Source organism: Diadema antillarum, unplaced genomic scaffold (assembly GCF_040938485.1).
Source record: "Diadema antillarum isolate AM-2024a unplaced genomic scaffold, OU_Dant_1.0 seq00000981_RagTag, whole genome shotgun sequence".
Classification (NCBI taxonomy): Eukaryota; Metazoa; Echinodermata; class Echinoidea; order Diadematoida; family Diadematidae; genus Diadema; species Diadema antillarum.
In genome coordinates this window covers 702349-729452 of record NW_027271821.1, presented here as the reverse complement: position 1 = coordinate 729452, position 27104 = coordinate 702349, and the positions used below count along the sequence as shown (strand labels likewise).

The 27104-nt window shown below is 38.0% G+C and overlaps 1 protein-coding gene across 4 annotated transcripts; it reads right to left on the bottom strand.

Moving 5' to 3' along the window:
* Positions 1 to 2996: 2996 nt before the first annotated feature.
* On the bottom strand, positions 2997 to 27104 carry LOC139742164 (protein C19orf12 homolog). Of its 4 annotated transcripts, none has more exons than XM_071652735.1 (4): positions 26591 to 27104; positions 16079 to 16198; positions 8970 to 9063; positions 2997 to 3490 (listed from the first exon to the last, which is right to left on the bottom strand). In XM_071652735.1, exons 2-4 carry the CDS (start codon positions 16142 to 16144, stop codon positions 3204 to 3206), a joined length of 447 nt encoding a protein of 148 aa, XP_071508836.1. In that variant the 5' UTR covers positions 16145 to 16198; positions 26591 to 27104; the 3' UTR covers positions 2997 to 3203. The 4 variants fall into 4 exon arrangements, with proteins under 4 accessions (XP_071508836.1, XP_071508834.1, XP_071508835.1 ...); XM_071652733.1 differs by lacking the exon at positions 26591 to 27104 and adding an exon at positions 17509 to 17658 and having other exon boundaries at positions 16079 to 16202; XM_071652734.1 differs by lacking the exon at positions 26591 to 27104 and adding an exon at positions 17509 to 17658.

Below are 27104 nucleotides of genomic sequence, written 5' to 3'. Positions count from 1 at the left end.
ATACTGGCAAGCATTTAATAAAATGTCACAGAGATATTGAAATCCTCTTGTACTACTAAGAGAGGCATAGTAAAATAAGAAATAAGAGAGAAATAGAAGAGAAACCTGAAACCTATATATGTAAACATGGCACAAACTACTAAATATCTACCATAGAGTGGGGAGAGAGAAATACATTGTATTCACATCCATAACTCTTGTGTGAAAAAAAAAAAAATGACTACAGGTCTGTATGCATTATATTCCCAGTGTTCTACATGCCAAGTTTTATACATGAGATATCCTGAATTCATGAATATGTAAAAGGGCAAGTGTACATGACAAAGAATTTAGCTATATGTGACCATGGAGATTGGTGCTAGAGCAATAAAACTGTAAGTTAATCACACTCATGTTCAACCTGACCAATGCATTTCACTTTGTTTCTAAGTTTTGGATGACACAAATCTTTAAACATTTAAGAAAACATTGTACCTAGCTTCACATTTTTTCAAACAAAACTTAGGCCCTCAGACAGGGACCAATAGAAAACTTAAGACTGAATGTCATTTCGTCATAGGCAGTGTTTGGCAGTTTGATGTACAGGTGAAGCTTGTTATAGCGACACAGTGGGGGCTGCAAGAATTTACTTGTGATAATGAATTCTCATTAAAAAAAAAATGGACTTTGCAAATGAGGAAATAATGGCATTTACATGGACAAATCCTCTTGTTCTACCAAAATCATATCATACCCTTGTTTGTTATAACAGGGTTGGCATGTATTACTACAAGCTGTACTCTTCCAACGCGTTATGCGCATAATCATCCATCTATATTCCAAAAATATGTAATACATGATGAAACCTTGCTGTATGGAATTTTGGAATTTTTCTGTAAATTGAAGTCCAATGATGTGGATAATTCTGATTAGACACATTACCAAAAAAAAAAAATAATAATAATAAATAAAAAAAATCAATAAAATAATACATTACATGTACATTTAAACTTAAAGTTTTTGAAAACAAGCAATTTTTGTAATAACAAATAACAAGAATGCTGGCAGTTTAGTTTCCTTTCCTTATCAGATAAATCAAGCTGAGTTGATTGAAATATGGCAATTTATCAACAAACAAAGAAGTGGGGGAAAGACGTAGCGCATGATATGACAAAATTTCAATTTTCAGCCAATTACTGACCAAAAACAGAAGGAGTGGAAGTGGAAGAAAGTATAATAGACTTGTAAGTTTTGCGAAGGGCCTATTTTGGGGGGCTTGTATGCATTGATCTCTTCTTCCCTACTTAAAATAAAAAGTACAAGTGTAGGTAGAAATTCTTTAACTAAATATGTTTTTGACCCTGTGAAACACTGCATCTTTAGAGCACGATTCCCTATGGTTCGGTGATGCAGTTTCATACGTCCTATAATGATGAGAGTTCTCTTCTGAGAGTCTAATGATGACAATGACTATGAGTATCTGCTCCTCAGGTATGTTGTGACCTAATTCTTTGCGTAGAACGGTGTCTACCCTTACTCAAAAATGCCATCTGGCCCTGCTTTCGAGAGACGGATGTGCGTAGAGAATGGCCAACATGGTGAACATGCTTGCCTTAAATTCAAGGTATTGGACACCGTACAGTAAGTAAGTTTGCCTGACTCAAGAGATAGACCTCTCACTCTGGCAGAATGAAAGAACAGGATGTAATGACAAAGCATTTCAAATTTCAGATTAATCTAACCTTTCATAATAATTGCTACATAAATTTTGATCCCATCCTTTCTTCCGGTGCATCATATTAACACCTGTAGATAACTGATTCTGGTATTACCCTTGACTGGTCAAAAACATTGAGACCGCCTTTCTCTCTCTTCCACATCAACAGCTTCAACAGGAGTCGAAACTTAAAAAAACTAGATATATCGCTACGGCGACTGATATGCCTCCGCCATAGTGCATGGTTCTCCTAATAGGTCTATAGTACAATGTCTTGACAATGTGTGATGACAGTTTCACACAATTGGCAAAATATCAAAATGACAAGTTTGCCACAAATGTGCTGAATGTTCACTTTCCTAGAACTAGGTTCAATTGGATGAATGATTAAAATGTCAGAGTGCAGGTATTTGGGGAACTGATGATTTTTACTTGACTTTTGACCCTTTTATAAGTTTATGCATTGAGTAATTTTCAAGGTATTGAGAAAAAGTATAATTTCAGTATCAAATGGGAAAATAGCATTATCTAAACCTGGCCTTTGACCTTTGACCTCACAGTTCCAAAGAGAATCACTGTTAGGTTGAACATGCATAAATATGTAAGTTTCATGATGATACCTTGAGTTACTTTTGAGATATGGAGGAAAAGTGCAATTCAGCACTTTCACTTGACCTTTGACCTTCTGACCTTTGACCTTTTGGCAAGAAACTTCCCACAGAATATGTATTGGGTAATACATGCATACATCAAGTTAAAAAAAAAACCAAAAACCTTTACGCATTGCATAAATATAAGAAAAGTAGTGATATTATGAGTTCACCTTGACCTTTGACCCCCTGACCTTTGAACCATGACCCCCAATTTCCCTAGATAATCACTGCCCATTGGAACAAGCATATATACTAAGTTCCATGAAGATACCTTGAACCATTTGCGAGATATGGAGAAAAACATGAATTTTCAACCTTTTTTTTCACAAAATAACCTGTGACCTTTGACCTTTGACCCCGTGACCCTTAAATTCAAACAAAGTATTATCCCCCCAGGATATACCCTCATACCAAGTGTGATGTAAAACCACCACACTGTTCTTGAGATATCGACAAAAACAAAACGGGACGGACGTACGGACGGACGGACGACCTGAAAACATAATGCCTCCGGCCACTTCGTTGGCGGAGGCATAAAAAAATGCTTTGACCGGTTCTGTTCTACTAACCAAGTTGTCACTCATTTCAGAGCATAGAGTCTGCCCTTCAGAACCATGTGAAGAACACTTTCAAATTGCTAACTTACTTGATTTTTTTAGTGCCTGGCAATATATGAGACTTCTCTGTTTCCCCTGTGATGTGTGAAAAAAATTATCAAAATGGCTAACAAATACCAACAGAAAATGTCTGTTAGTATTTGATTGATGGCTGTCACTACAAGAAAAAGACATAGGACATAAAAATCTATTCGTTGGTCCTACAGCCCTACATTCTAGATCTCTACCTTCCAACCACTAGTCGGCTTTTCCCCTCTGCTTATACTCCTCTATGAGCTGCCTCTTGAGTGTGTCCGTGACGAAGGACTTCAGCTTTAGCCTCATCCGCTCCCTGAGCTCCCCGTCCTCGCCCAACCTCCGCGTCATCGTCATGCCGTCGTCCTCGGGGTAGTCCGCGACGATGTCGGCAAACTGTTCCCGCAGCTCGTCGCGCTGCTTCTCGTCCAGATTGCGGAGGAGGTCTGCCACCATGTCGTGCTTTCCCCTATACTTCCACCTCGCGTATGCACCGCCCAGGGCGCCCCCTAGAGGATTTTAGAGAAAAGCGGGGTCGGACAAGATGGAGATGTCAATGATACTTATCTCTGTTGGGCTGTCAGTCACAACATTGCGACCTCTTTTAAGCATGTGTGTGTGTGTGTGTGTGTGTGTGTGCCTGTTTGAGAAGAGGAAAGTGTGGGGGAGAAGAATGTCATCTCTTGAATTTAAAAAAAAAAACTGAGAAAAATAAAAATCTTTGCAGATAACCAATATTGAAAGATATGAACCACATAAAGGTAAGTGAAGTCAGACAGGCTGGGTAATGCAGCACTGGGTCCGATGACATCCATTCCAAATTCATCCAAATTCAGCGGTTACTGACTGTCACAAGAGTGGATGCAGAAGAAGAGAGTGCAAGAACACCTTTGGCCACAGAATAGACACAGCAGAGGAGACTGAAAAACTGGCCGCAGACCACGATATTGCAACTGCTCCTGCTCTGAAGTACACATTAAATGTCACCATGAAGAGTTGATTCAGCCTTAAAAGAGTGCAAAGCCGGTACGCTGTCTCCGCGTTGGCTTGCACTGTACCAGTAGGATGTGATGATGCAAAGATACGTGTCACCATGGTCATGATCAGTATTTCCCGACATATTAAGGAATAATCAGTGATTTTAGCGTGTCAGTTAGTCTTAACAAGACAGGATTCACTGGGGCTGATGCTCAATCCAAGACCTGCATCTTCAACTGGTCATTGATGAATCCGCGCAGACCATTGAGAGCCATCTGCCTGATGGATGAGTTCTCCGCCACAAGCCTGCTCAGCTTGTCAAAGTCCCCCGCTTCCACATCCGAGAAAACCGAGCGGAAGTAGTTCTGGAGGGCCTCCCGCTGCTCGTGGTTCATCGCCAGCAGGATCTCGGGCACGGATCTGAATTTGCCCTTGGTCATCCACGCCCCAACTGCGCCCCCTACCGCACCACCTGAGAGAGAGGGACACACAGGTTTTTGAAGGGATTAGTGACACAGACAGTGAAACAGGGGAAGGGGTTATTCTGAGCTGGAGGATGCATGCAATTCAAACACAATGCGACATGCAAGTAGTAATATGAAGTCATTCGCTGCACAAGAACTTCACAGCAAAGTGTGTGCACAGAGATGTTGAGTGCATATCACAAGCAATGTCAACATTCTACAAGGAACAGTGCATTTAGTTTGACAGCCAACAGGCTTCCATTCCATACGAAAATGTTGATATTCAAACAGGTCTGCTTCCGTTTGTGGGCCACTGTATTTACAATTCATCATTAAGTTAGTTTTATTTTGCTTGTTTCCATAGAAAAGGCATAATTACATTCAAGGCTCTAAATCTGAATGAAAATTAAAAGAATTATACGGAGAAATCCTACTCAAATCATTGGTAGTTATCCATGTCTCTAGTGAATGTAGATGTAAGGAAAACTTTGTTTTGTCTCAATTCACTTCATTAACTTTGCTTTAAGATAGTAAAAACTGGAAGTGTGTTTCAACGACAAGACTACTGGTCAGCAGTTAAAAAAAGAAGGAGAAGAAGAATGCAAGATTGGCATGACAGCTCCAAATACATCAGGGCTCATGTGTCCTAACAGTTACCAAGGATAACCTCTGTAAGTATTTAGTATACCAATCAACATCAGTGTCAAACTCTTCTCGTACTCTGTTAATGGCGATTTAAAGTTGTGCAGTGACTCGCGATAAAGGAATTAGTAAAACAGAGGAAAAAAAAACTACACACAAAATAAAAAATAAATAAATGAAATACCATGATAAATATAACACAATCACATTAAGAGAGGAGCATGCAAAGAAAGGCAATATCCATCAACAGCCAACTAATCTGGCTAAACCTGAGACAATAATAGAGATCATGATTTCATGCTTTAACACTAAAACAAGGAGGTGGGGGTGGGGGGAACAGCATTCATTTACAATGGTTGAAGGCAACATATATTATCACAACAAGCAAAAAACACTCATGCAAATACATGCAGGGTTTGTTTCAATCTCTTCAGGCAGAAGCAACACTCCATCTTCTCTGTAAAAGATGTCCATGCTGTATCAAAATAAAAATAAGAACAAAATGAAACCACAAACAAACAAAACAACCACGAACTTTGTAAAGTACTGTGGATCAACTATTGGTACTGGTACAGTGTGAATGTCACAGTTCTCAGGTTGCACACTGCTGTCTCCAGTCGTAATCACAGTGCTGCACATACAGAGTTGACAAAGGAGACACTTGGCAAGCAAAACAAGAGGCTGCTTTCAAGAAGTTACACTTGCATAACGACGAGGTGAGAACAAATGACTAAAGACGGACAAGATGTTTCACCACATGGTGTCCAACGTTTTCCATCGGGGTCTAAGGTCTATATCACAGTAGATGCAATGGGTGTTTGGAATGGATTCCCCTAAACTCATACCAACTCAGGCTAGAAAATACAGAGAAATCACTGCAGAATTTTTTTGTATGAGATTTTCATAGCGATCTGCCATGACAGGCTGTTCAAATATAGCTGAACTGTTACACTCTATCGAGGCACAGCCTATTCGAACTTCATATGGCAAATGTGATATCAGCCAACAAAAGAAACACATGACATGTAGAAAACCATGGTGACGACACAACACTTGCTCCTGCGGCAATTGCTCTGGTATTTTATCTCCAAGGAATTAAGGAAAGGGTTGTGATGGGGTTTTAGGTTTAGTTTGAAGCAAGGATTAGGGTTAGAGATAGGGTTATGGTTGTGGGTAGAATTCATGTTTAGCTTAGAGCGCAGTTATGTTTCATGGGAGCATAAATGGCATCATAAGCAAATGACATGGAACTGAAACCTCAACAAGCTACAAACACTATGGTTCTAGAAAGAAATTTGAAGACATCACACAGTCTGGATCCTCTTTGAATGAAAATCTTATTTCTAGTAATTTCTGTAATATCTGTTAAAGTGAGTAAGATCTGTACTCATGGTTCAGAGAACAAAGTTGTCTTTTGGGGTCCAAGCTTTCTCAGCTGTTGAAACCAACACATATTATTGTATGAATGGTACCAGTTATCGGTTCAAGTTCGTTCAAAAGAAGATTGGGGATCTTTTCAATATAATCTGGACACAGTCCTTTTAATGTCTATTTCTTGCAAAGACACTCAGTACAGAAGTTCAATCCACCTTTGTACTGGTGTGTAGCCCGATATTTTCCTTTCTCTTGGTCTCCTTACTTTCGTAAAGTGCCTCACATACAGTTCTGCAAAAGTTGAAATTTTTGTGGTGTTGAAATTTTCACACACTTCGTGCAACCAGAAGCTAGCGCAAAAATTAAAAGTACCCAAATATTTATGCTTGACATGATGTTCCAGTAGTTAATGTCTTGATTCTGTGGAATTAAAAAAATGTGAAACTCTTCTTAACCAGCCGAGCGCGAAAAATTAGTAACGCGAAAATATCCACTTTTACATTAGTACCGGTACAAAGTAGTTACTTTCACACAGTACAATTATATGCTGTATGAGTGCACTGCATTACTGTTTCAATCTAAACTGCATCTAATGGGCCGGTATGATAGCAAATTAATCTGCAACTGCCCTGAATAAATGCTTCACCGTCAAGAGACTCATGGAAGGCTATTATTGCGGAAACGTGATTAGGTGTACATATAAATGTTTGAATGAGCACTCATGTGTCACTTACAAGTGTATGTAATACATCCAGCTACTACACTTTGGTTGCAATCACCCTGTTCGTCTTTTGTGAGTGCGTTCTTCTCACTTTAGTTCAAACCCTTGACGACAGACATTTCAATTAAATACAACAGCACATCACCAAGAAAATGAAAACACAAAGGAAACTTGGAAATATAATGGTTTCTTGCTGCCTTAAACTTGACATGGAGAGCTATAGAATCAACAGGTATGCACACACACACACACACTGCAGACAAACTAACATGAAAACAAGTTTACACATGAACAAACATTGCACGTTTCACTGATGTTTGAATGATATTTGGTAAGATATCTGCTGTTTTTGCTGCAAACTCCAACCCCCCACCCCAAATTTAAAAAAAATAAATGGCAAGACAAAATGTTCAAGATAAAATGTATACACAGTTGTGAATGGACTATGAAAGGCACAAGGGGGGGGGGGGGGAGGAAGGAGGGGTTGAAAGACACAGCATTGAGCAAACATAAAAACACTTCTATAGACAGATGGTCCCAGACAAAATGCTGCACTTGAGCTGAAAACTGAAACTGAACAAAGCCAGAGGGTACAAATATGGCACTGAATAACCATTGGACCATGAGACATCCAGACAGGCATTCTCACTGAAACATTGGAAATAAGAACATACAGTATCTCAAGGAAGTGGGGAAAAATAATAATAAAACACACATGCACTGTCCAAATCACAAAGCCAGGCATTTTCCACAACAGCAGAAAAACTGTAAAAAAACAACATATACACCTAGAAAGATGATACAATGAATAAAACTTCTGAAGTTCAAATGCTGTTTACTAGAGTGGAAACTTGGTGTCCAAAAACTCCAACATCTAATTGGGACTAGGAAATGTATTCACTGTTACCCCCAGTAACCACGGTTAATCTTCTCGGTTGCTTAAATGTGAGTGGCCATAATTAGCAATAATTATAAAAATAATGGCCAAGGCCTAACTGATAATTATCTGAGAACAGTTGTACAGTTACTTCTTCATCCCCTAAAGATACTTCAGTACATAAATATACTGCTGAAGATTGTACGTTTTTTTTTTTCTTCTTGTACCCAACACGACTATTAATCTAAAAATTACTAGGTTGAAACATAGCTCTGAGTTTAAAATGCTATTGCCACTGTATGAAATTTCAGGCATTGAGCGATGATCAATAAAAAACAACAACATGAAATTTGAAAAACTGAAGAAAAAAGTACAACTCTTCATATGAATGCATTATACAGCATTGCTGTGGAAGCATTGGCATATCGTAAAGGGCTCTGACCTCATATTATTTTTACTTGCTATTTACATTGTGTACAAGTTTTCACTACCATACTTTATCACATTATTAGAGCTTGCATCTTTCCAGATTAGGTCATATACAGCGTTTCACTTGATTTTCTTTATTTCAGTGACAGAACGGTCCATCTTAAATACTGGTGGGAAAAAATGACAGGAAAGGTAAAACAAAGACAACTTGTCATTTAAGCATTATTGTTCAGAGAATCTTTTTGGCCCAAATTCATGAAGGCTGTTTTGATTTAGACCATGGTTTATGCAAATTTATTTTCTACATAAAAAACGACAGACAGATAGCATACATGTACGTAAACAAACGTGGATTAATACACGCATGTAAAAGGTAGGCCTATTTCATGCTTATTTTAGACCATGGTACAAGTTCAAACCATGGTCTAAATCTAAACCACCTTTGTGAATTTGGGCCTTTGTGCACAAGGCTTGCTTATCAGTGGGTGTGGCCAGTAACTCACCAACAGCTATGCCAACAGGACCCCCACACATTCCACCAATCACAGCACCCGCTCCTGCCATGGCTCCACCCTTAAGTGTCTCCTTGACGGTCACCTGTAAAATTAAGAGTTCCCTGGCATGAATGCAGATGGTCTGAGAAATCCTTTGTTAGGAAACACTCTACCATGAAGTAAATCAGTCACATGAAAGGCTGGAATCAAACATGTTTTTCCCTCTCTTTTCAGTTGCAAAGGAACTAGAAACTAAACCGTCAGCATGTGACTCCTTTACTGCAAAGCTTTGAAAGTTGCCCTTTATCAGTTCCTTGCAAAAATTTACAAACTCAAATTTGATTAGCGATTTCAACTGATGAACAATATTTCAAATGATATCGTGTAGACTACTATGGAAGAAAACTGCTACACAAATGCTAGTTTGTGTAGCATTTGTGTAAAAATGTGTAGCAAATTGGGATGCAATACCAGGAAAATTATTCCCTGTATAGGTAACATATCTGAACTTGGGTATTTTATCTTTCTCTATTCATATTCTTCTTGTTTGAATGTACAGACTTGTCAGAATTGCTAAATTGTTGGAACAATACACACAAATGTATCTGTCCAAAGAATGGGTAATTTTTCAGGCATCCATACAAAGTGGAAATCAGTTTTGATTATGAAATTGCATTCAATTTTTGTACACATTTTGTCTTTATGTCATTCAAGTTTACTGCAGTTTGAGCTCATCTGCTTGCTTCAGTACTGGGTACTCTTTAAAAGTTATGTTGGGTATGAAGTAGGATGGGCTTCTGGATACCCTGTATGTGTTTATACTCTTTATGTCTCTTTGAGTTCATGTTACTTTGAACAAATAGAGTAAGTCCCTGTCAACACAATGGATGTTGGTTCAATATCAGAGTATACTCAGGTAAGTGTCAATGGGAAGTGCATGTTGTAGCAAAATCAGCTTGTCCTCAACGGGTTAAATGTTTTGTACATCACATTATTGGTAGTCATCTCATTTATAAGTTACTATGAGACAATGCAATTATGTCTTCACCTCGCTGTTATTATCACTACTGTTCTGACAAACATATCACATGTTGGAATAATCGCCCTAATAGATTGTGGTGCTCAGGTTTATAGATTAAATGATCAAATACCAGCAGACATCACATAAACCAAAGTTGATTCTTAGCAATCACAAATTGATTAGGTCACATAGGAGGGCAGCGTATGCACATTCATTGACCATTTCTACATTTTTCATAAGTCAGTGGATACACTTACAGCAAAGGCAAGTACATTGTAAAATGATAAGAAGCAAATTGAAATGGCTCATAGAATCTATGGTCAATAGCACAATCAGGGTATGCAATTGTGTAACAGGGAAAAAAAATGAAAAAACTTGGTGAAAACGCTTTTTTTGCTGTTTGTTGTAGCTGAGTGTTCAAATTTTCATTTCATGTAAAGAAAGAGTCAAAAGTTTGCATTAAACTGTGCATAAATTAGCATTTTGATTAGGGTGTCGAATTACATTGAAATGACTAATATATTGGAAAAATTCATTTAAAAAAAGGAGAATTTTTTTTCCTCTGATATTGCTGTTAGATGTTCCTGATAAATATCCCTTTCATTCACCACCAGCACATAGCCATGACATATCACAAAATATGAATAAATGTCATATTTTCACTTCTCAAAATGGATGATCAATTTTGTAGGCATTATTTTGAATTCAAATAAAACCACTTTAACATATTTTATCATATTTCACTTTTGCCAAAGAGTGAAGAGGTAAAACTTTCAGGAATAGGTAAGAGACATTTACTGGCCATTATTACAAAGTTTTATGAAATTAGGGCCGGTACTTTGGAAGATATGATATTTTTCATCAAAAAATTATATGTACAGTTTGACCTTGAATGTGCGCACAGTGTTTGGATCCATTGTCATATTTGTAAACACAGATAGAAGAATGAATGTGAGATTTATGATGACTTGAGTTGATATCCAAGCTGTGACACTCAAACAATGACATATTAAGCCAAAATACTATGTTTTTGCTTATGATATCTTTAGAAATTGAACAAGCATTGAAATATGAACACTGAACACTTATCATATGACCTTCATGCAGTATAACATGGGCGTGGATCGGTCTTTTTTTTCCTCAGCAATTTGTAAAAATATCAAAAACTAAGTTCTTATTGCTCAAATTTGCTCAAATTTTCACACAATAGATTTCTACAATATGTACAATTCATGGCTAAAAAAACAAGGATTTCAATAAGGGGAAAAGATTCTTTTAAGTAGTCAAATTAGGATATACCTCACTGAAAATACTGAAAAACGGCTGCACTTATTTTCCTCAGCATTTGAAAATGGCTCAAAACTCAAAACTGGCTGAACATTTATTGGCAAACAGCACACCATATTGTAGTGTGTCTTCAGTACTTTAAGGAAAAGCAGAAAAATAAGCTGTTTCTCCATGTATAGCTGTATTACACTCCTACCAGGACGGGACTTCAGACCTCATAACTTTCTCCAGCTGAAAGAACCACTGTTTTTTATTGCATGCAAGCAATGCCAAGAAAAAAATCCATTAATTTGATACCAAATACATAGGGGTAGACTTAAAATATGGACCTCAAATCAATATTTTACGTAAGTTGTAAAACGCTTTTTTTGACGCATTACATGGGTTTTGGGGGACTTTTTGGTAATCAATCTTTAATAATTAACAGTAAATGAGAAGAAATTAGCTATTGTCTTACCACATGTGATTACTGATGTCTTAGCATGCTGCATGTGAATTTTTAAGTCAGTTGGTGCATTCTTTTAGAAGTTACAATTTTTTAAAGTGAGATAAGTCATGATTGCATACCCTGATTGTGCTTATCACCCTATGCAACTTGAATGTACAGTGTAGCTTACAAATCTTCATGAGTTTATATTCAGTGACTATAAAACACCCAACTACTGTATGCCATAGCACATCCAATTTAGCGTGACTCCATTTTTTCCTAAATCGAATAGAGTAGTCACATCCAAATATATTCCAATGCAAGATGGGTTAGAAGAATATGAATGTTTACCAAAACTAGTTTATAAACTTTATAAACTAGTAGTTTGAGTCATCATTTTTTCTCAGATCTCTGTTTTGGTAATGGGCAAGTCCAAGATAACGCATGCGTTACGTATGGGACATTCAGAGACTTTTATGACCTGAAAAATAGTGTTAAAGCCCAAACAAAGTTCTGGTACGCCTGCAAAAGTTGTCAAATTTCGCTCCTAAATGTGAACGTATGCTTAGGAAATGTGCAGGATAACGATGTTATTACAAGATATTCGATGGGTAACGACGAAAATGCGAAATATTAACCAAAAAGGTTCAGTCTCAGAACTTACCCGAACGGGGTCAGGCTAAACTCGGACTCGGGGATAACTCGGCTTCGCTTTGACGGCGGGATGAGTTATAATGGTTGTCCCTCTGATTGTCCTATGGGAGTGGCGTGTATAAACTAGCGCTTCGTGTTCTGGCTACTCGCAGTATAATGGTCCGAGTTGTTACAACGCGCGCATCAAAAACCTCTTTTGCGCGCATGCAAAATTAGTGTGCGCCGAAAGGCGCTTGATAAACAACAACAAAAACTCCAAAGACCGCGCGTCTCAGCAACTGAGGACCGCGCGCTGTCATTTTTGTTTTGTTTTGTACAGGATTACGTTAGCACGCACTTTCCTGTCCATTCAGTTAGGCCTCATTTGGTATTATGCAGTGGCCAGTAGAATGTGGCGATCACTTACTGCGTGTGAATTGTCTGAAGTAGGGTCGAATTTTTCCCGAGACCGAGTTAGTCTGGAGCCTTCTGGAATAAAAGTCGGTTTTCCTACTATTATTATTTTTCTCAAAATACTCCAAAACGACTCATCATTCCGGCAAACCGCGTCAGCCAGGTAAGTTTCTTAGTGGACTCTTTCGGTATATTGCAAGCAAAAATGAAATGGTGCTAGACGGGTTCTCGAGCACTTACCGAAACTTAGTTTTCACTTTAAAGGACAAGTTCACCTTCATGAACATAAGGATTGAGCGAATGCAACAATATTAGTAGAACACATCAGTGAAAGTTTGAGGATAATTGGACAATCGATGCAAAAGTTATGAAGTTTTAAAATGTTTGTGTTGGAACCGCTGGATGAGGAGACTACTACAGCTTGTGAGTCATATGCGTACGACAGTATAAAGAAAATGTAAAAGAAAATTCAACATATTTTCATTTTTTTCGCATAATAAAAGAGCTCTTGACTTGCCTCTTTCTAAAGTCAGGGGGAATAATATTACCCATAACATTTGTCGGTAACGAGTCAGGGGAATGTGTACTTTTTTTCAAAAGATGGCATTTTGTGAAATTCTCTTTATATTTTCCTTATATTGTTGTACGCATGTGACATCTAAGTTATTCATACACTGCAGTAGTCTTCTCATCCAGCGGTTACTGCACAAAAACTTCAAAAATTCATAACTTTTGAACGGATTGTCTGATTTTCCTCAAACTTTCAATGATGTGTTCTACTAATATTGCTACATTCTCTCAATCCTTATGTTTATGAAGGTGAACTTGTCCTTTAATGACCTTTGATCATATTGAACTTTCTCATGGTGATTGATATCTAGAAGTATAATCATGTAAAAAATGGAGAAAAATGACCTTCACAATTATATTCTAGAAAAGAAAATGTGTGCCGTTACGTATGGGACCAGAAAAATTGTTTTTTTGAACATTTTTTTCAACCTCAAAACTCTCTGAAAGTATTTTATTCTACAACTTGTTGGTATAAACTCACTGTGATGAAAGCCACAACACTCAAGATTATTAGAGGTAAAGTTTTGTGTCATGAAGCAAAAAGCTCTAATTACAGGTTCCAATTAAAGACAGACATGACGTGTTACGTATGGGACTGTTACGTATGGGACACTTTGTCCCCCATTCATTTAGTGTGTGGAGAACCATGTTTATGGGTATTTTGCATAATTATTGAAGTAAAATCAGTTGAAACTACTCAAATATTGATCCAGATTGTCAAGGTAGCAATATTACCCAAATATTTACCATCATAATCATATTCAATCATATTTCTATATTTTTATGACCAACCTGAGTATGCATGCCCTTTGTCCCCCATTCGTTTAGTGTGTGGAGAACCATGTTTATGGGTATTTTGCAAAATAATTTTGCAAAATACCAATAAACAAATTTTTGCATAGTAATTGAGGTAGAATCAGTTGAAATTACTCAAATACTGATCCAGATTGTCAGGGGAACAATATTCCCCAAATATTTACAATCATAATCTGTAATCATATTCTATTTTTATGACCAACCTGAGCACAGTGTATGTATGACCTGTATTTTTATCAGGATAGTCACTACCAAAAATTGAATAGTAAAGTGTTTACTTCCATTGATGAAGGACAATTGCCATTCAGTTTCAATAAAAAACTTGACACAAGAAATATTAATTTTAATAAATATGCAATACCTGCTGCATGGAACCCTAGTAATTGTGTAGATGATGTCTTGTCTAGCAATCAGGTCATTGATTCAAGTCATATCTCAGTATGTAAACCCATGATTTTTGTCATGGCTACTACTGAAAACTGAATAAGGACAATTTGTTTATCACTTGCAAAAAAAAAAGGATACAAAAAACACTAATTTGAAGTACACACCTTGTAACATCTTCATTATCATCACATACATGTGTTATACAATGTAGCTAGAGCTCTACATTGAGTGGTGAACATTACCCAATATACTAGTAGTTGAACTGCAATTTTTCAATCTGCTTGTGTGTAACATTCGGTTTCAGTACCTTTAAATCAGAGGTCTCTACTTAAAGGGACTGTGTAGTTCTGGTTCAGATGGGAATTCTGATTTCAACTTTTACAAGATAGTTAGCACTTCTTTTATGAAATATTTAAATGGCATACAATTCTAAGAGGAATTCAAAGTCAACATGACAAAAATCTGTTTTAAAATGGCTGAGATATCCAAAAACATGGTGTCCTAACAAAAGGTGGGTCACATTTATTATTAGGACCACTTCATTTTACTTTGTATTTGCTTGTTTTTTGATATCTCAGCCATTTCAAATTGGATCTCCATCAAATAAACTTTGAATTCCTCTACTCTGAGATTTGTATGCTCTTTGATAATTCATATAATTGGTTTCCAATCATCTTGTAAAATGTTGAAAACTGAATCCCCATTTCTACAAAAAACTATAACATCCCTTTGATGTTGATTTTCATTGTGTATTTTGCCATCTCCCCCTCCCCCTTTCTGAAAATTGTTCAGTCAGTACATGTATTGTTTCAAGTGTCTATAACTCAAAACTAGCTGCAAAGTTGGGATGCTTTCTTCAGGATGATTGACCATTTGTGTACTGAGAGACCCTCCCAGCTAGCTCCATGCATTCACATGCAATATGTATGAGGATGTCCCATACGTAACGCATTTGTCCCATATGTAACATTATTTAATTGCCTAATAAAAAATATTTCTTTTACTATTTTTTCTTCTTTCTATGGTATTTAACTTCTCTAAACAATAAATTAGAACTTTCCAAAAGGGCATTCAAATGACCTTAAAAATTTCAGAGAAAACCTAAAATAATGACCTCAATTTGTTACATATGGGACATCTCACGATAGGACATGAGCTAATTTGCATAATCATTTGCATAATCCCTAAATTTTCATTACAAGTTAAACTACTTGATGAACTTCCTATGTTCACATATTAATCAAATATCATTTGCTTTCCTTTGAATAAATATGAATTTTTATAAATGTCCCATACGTAACGGTGAATTTCACATTCATGCTAATGAAGCCCTTGAAATTTGCATAAATTTACATAACATCATTTTTTCCTCCATGGAAATCAAAACTTCAACTCATAAGCTTCAAAATGATACCAAACATGTCAATATTGAGCAAAGATGAAATTTTGCCTTCTGAGGGGACCTTATCTTGGACTTGCCCTAATGTAGATTATGACAGTCCGGCTGAATTTATCCAAGTGAACTCTTTTTTTTTTTTTTTTTTTTGGGTGGGGGAGCTTTACCTTCATACTCTCTTCCTCCGAGAGCAAGGCCAGCAATCTGACCAATTCTTCCGCTGAAATCGGCATTGTGAGACGATGGGCTGTCCTGCCTGCTGACACGTGAAAGAAGAAGCTGTCCCCCTGTCTTTGTGTCAAGTGATCAAGAAGAGGGAAACAATGAAATTGTTTGCACAATTCAACAGCTAGTCTATAGAAAATTTAATCCCCAAAAGTTCCAGTCAATAGAAGGAAACACAGTACATTAAAATAAAAATTAATATTTCAATTAGAACCTAGACAACTCGCTGCATCGACCACCCTCGTGCAATGGCTTTCTCGCATATAAAAAGTATGCGTGGGACGGGGCGCAGTACGCTGGAACATTCGAACATGAATACAGATCAGGAAATATTAGGGGGATACAGGTAAATAACCTCAGGAAACAGGACGGGAAAAGAATTGAAGAAAATCCTCATTTAGTAATACACGTAATTATTGTCGACTTTATTCACTAGATTTATGTGCTTTTCAGTGGGAAAACAGGCAGTCGGTTAAAATGATGAGCTTGCGACAGTGCAATTAAAAGTAAAAAATGTCACTTGTTTTTGACGCCAATAACTCCGCGCATACGGTAGAACCAATCTGAGCCTGGGATATGAATCTGCACTATTTTCTGCCTCTAGTGGAATGAAATAAGGGTGAAACTGAGGGATATTTTCTACGATACACTTGGTACTGTATTTCATCAAAAAGTGGTTGATGAGTAGTAGGTCCAACTATATAGTATACTCAGTTTACTGCGGAACGCTTTGTGTTTGGGCTGGTCGCAGTTGCAGTTGAAATATCATTAACATTAATTTTTATTTTAATGGCAGCTCATGCCACAAAGGCCAAAGCACACGACGGACACTTGCAGTGCAAGCAAGCTGCATGATGATCGATATCGAGTCCGAGCCATTGATAACAGCTGGCTTCGGCTAGGACAAGTCAAGGAGTACGACAGCGACCTACCGTTAGGTAGTTTAGGACCCACCAAGACAAGGTAGGCCCTTCAATAAATGTGTTACTGTTGGTACTTGTAGGCTAAGTAAATATTGTTAGTTGGCTGAACTTTCTGTCATTATGATCATGATGATAGTGTCAAATTATTAATTGGACAAGGTGGCAAATCAACACAGTGATTTCAATTTATAACACTAATAATAACTGTAACTAACAAAAGTTAACAGCATGCAACAATGGATACACTACAGAGTAATTTACATTACTTTTGAACCTACACTACAACATACACTGTCACTGGTAGTCACTACACTGTCTACAGTTTCAATTCAAATACAGTCTGACAATGGCATTGTTTATGAAAACAGATGAGTTGGTACCGGTATGTTTGGAAAATAACAAAATCAAAGTAAATTTGATTCATTTTCTATACTTACAGTACTGGTTACACCACTGAACACACGTCACCTCAGCTCAGAGAGGTGGTCACTACCATCCACGGAAGCTAGCCACAAGAGACTAAAAACAGAGTTTTTCTATGTCAGTAGATTCTGACAGTTGGTCCAACGCTGTCTTATCTGGATGCCACGCGAACAATCTCTCAGTCGTCCTGCATGCTACATACGACTGGTCGAGCAGCAGTGCAAGCTACTGGCTAGGGCCTACGTGAAAATTTAGCAGATCTACGACATACTAGTACTTCAGTAACCTGACTCGCGACTACGACTGGACTGGGTCGTAAACTATGGGAACTCGTTGGCGCTCTGCTGCGCTGTAGCTGTGTGTTGACGTGGTAGACGCGCTGGCAGCAAGGGGTCATTTCCGTATGTGATCTTATTCTCTTCCGGGTTGGTGCCTTGGCAGATTAATGTCGACCATAGAGATATATACTAAGAACACTAGAGGGCGGACTCCGTAAAATCCCTGTGACCGATAGAAGGAACTGAAGGAGGCGTTCGCCATTTTGGTCCGGGCAAATTTCGACTAGCGACCGTACCGATAACGTGTAGCGCTAGCGGAGCATGCAGGGAGATCGACGACGGGATGCAACGGCAGTAGGCTAGCATCTATGCCAAGGTCTCCATCGGAGTTTGGAAATCGAAAATGTTCTTAAATTCGCAAATTTTACTTAAAGTAGCATGGATCTATGATGCAAAATGCCTGGTTCATGTGCTGCTTTTGGATGTAGAAACAGGAGAAAAGAAGGGGAGCGGAGTTTCCTTTCACAAGTAACTAAAATTACATTTATAGTGTGTGTTAAACAGATTGATTCAAGACAAAAAAGAAAAGAAAAGAGAAGGTCTTGCAAAATTCGTCAGGGGCACTCCGCCCTCCCTCAGCTGTTCTCGATCTATTGCTAATATAGATAGCTAATACAGTACATATATTATGCAAGGTCGGCGGAACGGGGGGGGGGGGGGGGGGAATTTGCCCCATTTCCAAAAAAAAAAAAACACCAAAAACCATCCCCTTTTTAAGTTTAAAAAGTGCTCTTTTCTAAGTGCCCTATTTGGCCCTTGAGCCCCCCCCCCCCAAAAAAAAAAAAAAAAAAAAAATCAATCCTCCACCCTTTGCTATACCAGCAGTTAATTTCACTATGGTGATGTGAGAAAAGCTCAGAATACGTAGGCTAATGCCTGGTGACAGGACATATTATGCTCCGGCATTGATATCTTTCTGAAAATAGAATTAGCATCATGGGTCTGATTGGGCTTTTGGTTCAAGACAGGGTGAGGATTAGGATAGGTGTTATGATTTTGGTTAGGGTTTATATAAGCTTCAACATTAGCATTTCGAGCTTGAACATAATGTCATGGAACCAATATGCCTACACGTACTTATAAAAATGATTGATTTCATTTCCATTTCCACCACCACCACAAAAAAAAAAAATAGAAATACAATGAAACACTCGTATACACAGATAGGACTATAGAATGCAGTCCCCTCATACAGAAAAAAATATAATTGCAAAAAAAGAAAATACAAAAATTGACGCAGTAATGTATCACAAGGGGCATCCGGCTGTCTAGAGACCATGCAAGAGAACCCTTTGTATTGCATGGACCATGGTCGTGTTGGTCGGCTTGAAAGTATTACCTCGTTGAGAATAAAGTAAAATTTTGTTTCATTTTCATTTTCTTAACCACTCATAATAAGAGATTGCTAGCAACTTAAAATTTTGAGTTGTTTCCTTCTCTCATCTCCGACCCCCTCATCTTCTTTCTGAAAGCCAATACTAGTACGTGTTTGAGCGCTTGTTGTATACGTGTTCACGTGTCCACCACTACTGCGCTGCCCGGACGCGATGTTTGTTTTTGCCCGGACAAAGATGGCGCGCGGCCTCTTCATCTCGGCACACGAGCACTGCGTACGCGCAACACGCAGTCCGCGCTCTAGTATATTATAGTATACATCTCTATGATGTCGACGCTCGAGCTCTCGCTGATTGTCGTAACGTAGGCCCATCTCGGATCCGTGGAGATTCGAGACGAGCTCTTACTTGCTCGACACGAATCGGCTCAACTCAGGGAACTGGTTTATTCTGACGACATGGTAATATTATAGCACTAAAGTACAAACCCTACGAACACCACTGATTTCCAAGACGAAAATTGTAATTTTGCCGTCTATTTTACATCAGACCGTGGTCCTATGCAGTGTCATCAAAATGTAAACAGTAGCAAAGGTAGATTTGAATCATTCATCTTATGAATAATTCATATCACTAGTATCATCGACAATGGCAGAAATTTATGTGATTGTCAAGAAATCATGATCAAAGCTCAACATACAGCTGTAGAATGATGGCAAAATGATAATAGCTGGTCGATATACCTAATTCCATATTGACAGCAAACAGTGATAAAAACAGTATTACAGAATTTAGAGAAAATGTGAATTGCACCCCTCTAAGAAAATGGGAAGCCCTTCGTGATCTACGCTCCAGTATGTGACGTCATGGGAATCAGCTGGCAGTCTAGCATCACGCATCAGCTGCGCGGCCGAGTGACAGAGCAGCATACTAGTAGCTTGTCAACAAACGGTGCAGAGAATTTGCCGGGGAAAGAAAGGTCATCGTCAACGGTTTAACTGCAATTTCCAGCAAGCCTTGCGAAAAAATCGTGGAAATTTTGTGGGACGATGTAAGTTCTTTCGAATGCTCTCATCTCATACCTTTATTAGTGAAATATCTGCCTTATTTTGTTTCGTTTGTTCGTGGTATTTTCTGCTACCGGTATGTTTACGTTTTTCTGGCCCTTTTGTGTTATAGCAATACGGCGGCTGCTTGTAGACGCGATTGCGAGCGCAAAGATGTGTTGTAGCTACGGCTGTTGGCTGTACGGCGGTTGGGCAGTTGGGCGCGGACGCTGCGCTCCAAGTGACCTCGCCTCGACCCGGTGCTGACATGAATGTTGCCATGTATCAAACCGTCAGTTTTTCTTTCGTTTGCATATTTTGCTGTTATTCATTGGTTTGTAGGCTGTGAACTGAGGTCAAGCAACGCAAGAAAGTACCAGTACTCGGATCAGTCTCAAAACCAGCCAGTTGAAAGCTTTGTTTCTTATGTCAAGAATCAAGCAGAAACATTAAATTATACCAAGTAAAATTATCTACCACTACCAGTATATATTTTTTTTTCTAGAATTAGAGCAGGTATTACAAACCCTAATCGGCATGACACGTATCTATATATAATAAAGCGTTAAGAGTTGCATTCAGTGTCATGTGTTATGATATGGGAATTTATCCAAAGGAATTTGTTCATGAACAAGTTTATGTTCATGATAAAGTCAGCTGTGTAGGGAAGTAATACTGAATTTTTCATCTCCCATCTATGTTGAAACTCGAAGGTTTAGAATGGCTGGAATTGTCAAGTTTTTGGTCTGCTGACCAAACACTTGAATGCCAGTTGCAGACAAAGTGCAACTGATATAGGCCTATGCTTCGGCATTTCTAGGCATAGCATTTTCTGTCCTTTCATTTGAATCAGTTGATGGAATATTTATTTTCCATTCACTGATTTCAATGCAAGAGGACCCAATACTACTGTGGAATGTGACCTATAAAGATGATCGACTTACAGTGTACATACATGGAGACCAGGCTGTGACCTGTTGTATAAAATGTTTAACCTGAGAAAAGCTCTGTTAAGAAATGACAACTCTGGTTGGCATGATTCTGCCTTTGAATTCATGCAGGAAAAATTCTGTTAAAAGTTAACCTGAGTTTTTTCTCCAGGAAAAGACCCTTTTTAATGCAACAGACCCCTGGATAACATTATAACATACATCAACAAACTGGTTCTGCATAGAGCTTGGTCAAAACTACTTGAAGTAGGCCTAAAGAAGTTTGTTTGAAAGGGAGTGTGTGTATGCACATTTCACTTCCTGTAGATTGTGTGGATTAGTATAAGTTCTAATTAGTATCTTCAAATAGTGTACAATCACATGCAATGCCTTTTGACATTATATTTGGGTGCTGAGTATTGTATTTGAAATCTGGGATATTAATGTGTGGAGAGTAGAGGTGGGTGTGTCAGTGTGTAACCAGCTTGCAGTCAAAATACAAGGGAATGTTGGAGAATAAACATCAACAACGGCTGACCAGTGAAGCTTGAAGCTGTCTCACGATTAGTCTTAGTTTTGAATGACATACATATTTAGTTTTCTTAGGACTATTTCTTTTGCTGACAATATTCAAGATAAATGTGTTCACGTCACTTTGTGGCTGATTTTCTGATTTGTGCTACCAACATACAATGATAGGAATTTCTATGAAATTTATGTAGATCCTTTTGCTTGTCTGTGCATAATATCAATAGGGGTCTGATGTGTCAAGACCAGGCGTTCTCCACTATTTTTGTCTGTTGCGTGTTACACAACGTGCACTACATTACACACAATCTGTGGTACGTGATCAGGCCCTTTTGGGTGTGTGTATGTGTGTGTTGTTTGTTCTGTGATCCTAATAGGTTGCGTGTGTGTGTGTGTGTTGTGTGTGTGTGTGTGTGGTAGGTCCTCTCAAGAGGGCCCTTCATGAATATTATAATTAGCGTGGGGGGGGGGGGGGGGGAAGCGACGAGCAACTGCGCACTCAAGGTGACCTTCCGCCCTTTGCCCAAGGACGTCACATGTAATGCCCGTGTATGGAGCCTGTGTGTGTGTGTTGTGTGTGGCTTTATGAGGACTGTCTCGGGCGAGCACTGACAGGTTTGTTATGTGAAATGTGCACTGAGGTGGAACAACACACTGGCATTTGCATTTGGCCAGATTCATTTTGTGTATGGGGGTTCAAACGTCGTATTGTTTCTTTGTTCTTATTTTTTTGTCTGTGGAAAAAAAAAACTGGATTGACAGTTAGCTCTTGAGGAAAAATATGATAATGAATAAAAGAGATCTACAAATTACAAATTAGAATAGAAAATTTCCAGCTTATTCCCTCTGTGAAATCAATCTCCCTTATCAATCCATAAGAAATGCAGGATTTTCTTTGTTATAGATGATTTTTTTTTAATTAAAAAGATCTTATTTTCATGTTTTGAATCATTTTCATATTGAGATAATGTTGATTTGAACACATATTATGCACATAACACACTCTATACTTTATATGGGATGTATGGGAGGAAGGGATAAATGTATTAAAAGCGTCTGACAATTTACCCGATTTTCTTTGTCCAGTTCAGAAAGAAAATTGTTCAATTGGATAAGATGCTCTATGTAGGGTTTCTGTCATTGTTTCAGAGTTGACATACTTGTACATTAAAATCTGGGGGGTGTTTCATCAACATTTGTCAGTGCTGACAAGTTGTCATCGCTGACAATCACCATAGTAACAGTCAGTGACCAGAGCATCTCATCCAATTAAAATGAAGGATTTCGCTGAAATTGTCAGCACTGACAAACATTGATGAAACACCCCCCAGAAGTCATGGTTATTGAGCCATATTTGGGGATGGCAGAATGGACCCAGATCAGTGGGAAAATAAGTTCCTTCGGTTGGAGGAATTACTGTACTTAAATTCTTCGTCAGTGAAAACATATGTAATGCCTTAGCACTAGCTGTGAACTATTGGCTGTCAAGTCTTTGCTGGGGGTGCAAGTACCAGATATCGGGGGTCCTTGTGCAACTTGAACTTTGCCACACTCACTCTTGCCAAGATGGCAGCTTGCTTTTTAGTTTTGGTTTTATTCTTTTCATTCCCAGCAATAAGTTAATGTTGGGAAATTTGCAGCCTCCTGCATAGATTATAATCAGGATTTCCCAAGGGTTTGGGTCATGCAGTTGACAGGTTACCGTCTGGTGATAGGAAGAGACCTTGTTTACAGCTACTTATACAATATGTGACACTTGATACAGGGCCAGGCAATATTTTCCTTCCAAGGAGCTGATGAACTCCTGGGTTGAATTTTTTTTCTTCAGAAATTATCATTTCTCGTCATTAAATCAATGCATAGGCCTACCTATATGATATTGGAGAAATGTTCTAAGGCCATATTTAATTCATACTAGTCTGCACAAAGTAAAACTTTTTTTCTCTTTTTCTTTTTTAAAGCCAGTTTAAGAGAGAAACAGAAACTTAAATCTTCTGAAATGTGTTGCCTGTTCAAGAATCAGCTGTAAAGTCAGCAATATAGAGACTTTCTATTATTCTCTTTCTACTTTTCATTATTTTCATGTTTCTAAAAATTGTTAAATTCTAGATGTATATAAATATATGAACAACAAGGGTTCAAAGGAAAGATAATTTTTTACTCTAGATAGCTCTACCGCTTGGAACACTAACCATGTAAATGACAAAAATTTGATTGAAAAAGTGTCAGCATTAAACACAGAAAGGTAGTTCCTTGGGCATAATTTGCTAAAAGCTTGTCTTGATTTTTCTGTTGTTGCCAATTGGGGCATTTGCCTGTGAGATTACTCCCTTGTAGGCCTACACTTAAAATGTAGACTTGTAACTTTAAATTCCATATGTCAGTCAATAGAGCCTATCTATACAAAATAATGAATGTAGCACACACACAAATGGGTCATTTTTTAAACATTATACACTGCCAAACTGACATTATACAGGACTGTGTATTTTGATCTCTTTCATTTGCTACGAGTACTAATAATGCAAGGGCATGTAAAATTGTAAAGTTTGTTGCACAATGTACATGTACAGTGTAGAAGAACTGAAAAGTTTGTTTGTACAAAAACCGATATGTCCATATTTGAAAAAATGGAGATATTGCGTATAAAGGTCAAGAAAAATAAAGAGAATAATAAGAACATTTTTGCTTCTTTTCACCATAACTTCAAAAATGTACCTTTATATGAAGTGACCAATATATCATTTAAAAAGGTATTATTTTGTACTTTATGACAGAGACCGTACTTCAAAATCATCAAAAATGGACTTATCGGTTTTTGCGAACAAACTCTTCAACTTTTGATGAAGATAATGCATCCTGAATGGATACCGTACAATGTTAAAATGGACGATTTGCAGAAATGGCACACTTTTACGATGTTCACTCACTACAAGGATGTAATTATGGACCATTTTTTGCCTTTTTTTCCTGTAAACTGCTTGCGTACATGTAGCTTCCTTGCCCCAAGGAGCTTTGATGTGTTTGATGCTCCATGCTTGTGCAGTATAGCCAAATTTGCCTCATATGGATTGACTTGATTTCTCAACTGTTTTCAAATATCATTCTGTGCAAAGTATTATACTTGCCCTAATAGGTACATATTAGATAATGTATCATATGCTCTTTTTTTCGCAAGAGTTTAATTTTCAGGAACTTTGCGAATCATAATTAGACCACAAATTCAACAACACACTGAAATGTCGCCATGCGCTAGGGTAGTGGTGCATAGGATAGCCTTGGTTCTCCATTCGCAAAAATAACTGCATGCAAAATTATCAGTTCATACAGTAGATAGAGAGAGTGAGAGAGAGAGAGAGAGAGAGAGAGAGAGAGAGGGAGATACAGGTATGTATAGACCAAACCTCCAGGCAAATACAATGTTCCTATTAATTTCAAGAGTAGGCCTGTGGATGACATGACCTGTTCAATGAGAGCTGTTGACATATCATAGGAGTTATATTTACTGAAATATCTTGACTAAGGACAGAAATATCATTCAGTCATCTTACTGTACTCTGTATTGAGATCTTTTAAATGCATGAGGTTTGACAGTGCTCTACAAATTTTGATACAAGTTGTGATGACAGCAGTTTCGTGCAAGCCTCAAGGGAATGGGCCAAGCCGGACTGGCTAAGGGAAATTGATTCCACGGTCCAAGAGCAGTGAAACCTGTTACAGTAATCAAAAGCACCCTGTTGAAAAAGAAGCCAGAAAAAAAAACAAAGGGAAAAATAGGTGAAAAGGTCTTCGTGAGCATGTGGTATTTATAGACAGATTCGGTTATGAAATGCGTAAATTATTTTGAAGAGTAAATATAGTTTGAAGTTGCTTCTTTAGACATGCATTCTCTCTGACGAGGTGGCCACTGAAATTGTATCGAATGTACTGTGCACCCAGGTAATCGATTAATTGTTTGTGTCATTTGTTTGTGATTTGATATGAACTTTAAGTTCACACAACCCATTTCAGGAAGAAAGAGAAGAAGACAAAACAAAACAAGAGAAAAAGATCCCAATGTTCCAGTCCTGCACCATGTGAGAAAAATAGATTTTGTGGCATGCTGCCATACCGCAAATCAACATTTTGACAGCAGGGATTCAGTTGCATGTAACACCACGAGAAGTATATGTATTTCCTTAATTCAAGCATTATGTACAGTGTTAGTGTTCTCCTGTACACACTGTAAGTATAGCTGAACCCGTGCATGGTGTATTTATAGCTACTTACATACATTGTAAAAATAAGTCTTGTGGGACAAAGTTGTTTGGGGATGAGTAGGTCAGGAGTATATCATTCTTTTTCTATTTCTTTTTCTTTTTCTTTTCTTTCTTTTTTTTTTTTTGATCTCATTTTGCACTTCCATTGACTTTGATAATCTTGCCATGATCCCTGCTTAATCTCAACCCCTGGATTGAATAACTCTTGTTTTGGGTGCCTGCCAGATGTACGCAATGTGTGGATATAAGTGGATGCTGCCTAGTCTTGAGCTCCTAGACCCCTGAGCAACTGTATAAATATTAGTTCATGTACCGTGCACAGTTCACAACAAATTGTGCTGCCCTTGAGCAATTTTTCAAGAAGAAGTCTGCTGATCCCCAGGTTTTTCCTCTTTTGAGGGGGGGGGGGGGGATGGTATCATATCTGGTCAATTTCATCATCATCATCATCATCATCATCATCAATAATATAGCTCACTTACCAATTTACCTTGGATTTGGGTAGTAGACCGACACTTTGCCAATCTTTGCCTATCAAAATACATGAGAGCATTGCAACACCAGTTTAAAGAATCAGTTACTTGTATACGCTATATATTTCGCGGGGGTTTTATTTTCGCGAATTTCGCGAGTCGGGAGCTATTCGCGAAATCAACAACACGCGAAAATATTACCTTCCAAAATGAATCCCTTGCCTTGATGATACAAACATTTCAGTACTAGTATACCATGTCACGGCTTACTGAACAGACCATACTGGCTAAGCTTGTTTACGCACGTCCACGTCTACTTACGAATACTGTAGAGAGCCAATCCATTATCGCAAGGGGACCACTCGTCAGAAATCTAGCGCGATGGACTTAACCGCTTCAAAAATGTTGAATTCTAACTTACTAGTTTGCAGAGTTTGGCAAGTCTTTTTCATGCAGTGTATAACTAGTATCATTCTTATTTGCTAGTAAGTTGAAAATTCACACTTTCTTTGCCACTTCATATTTTCTCTGGTCCCCCAATCGCGAATTTAACCACTCGCGAAAATGTGTGACAGCGGCAATTCGCGAAAATTTATGTACGCGAAAATTATAGCGTATACAGTAACTATCTTCATTTTTTGTCCATTCTTTGCTTTTGTTGTCTGGGCCTCTGCAATGATGTAATCAATCACTCAAATATACCCTCTTTTCTGCT

What these genes read in the sequence shown, in the direction of transcription:
- LOC139742164 (XM_071652735.1), bottom strand. Translation starts at nt 16,144, where the DNA reads ATGCCGATTTCAGCGGAAGAATTGGTCAGATTGCTGGCCTTGCTCTCG. An exon ending in CGGAGGAAGAGAGTATGAAG is followed by an intron (nt 9,064 to 16,078) that starts GTAAAGCTCCCC and finishes TTAATTTTACAG; the next exon opens with GTGACCGTCAAGGAGACACT. An exon ending in TCCTGTTGGCATAGCTGTTG is followed by an intron (nt 3,491 to 8,969) that starts GTGAGTTACTGG and finishes AAAATCCTCTAG; the next exon opens with GGGGCGCCCTGGGCGGTGCA.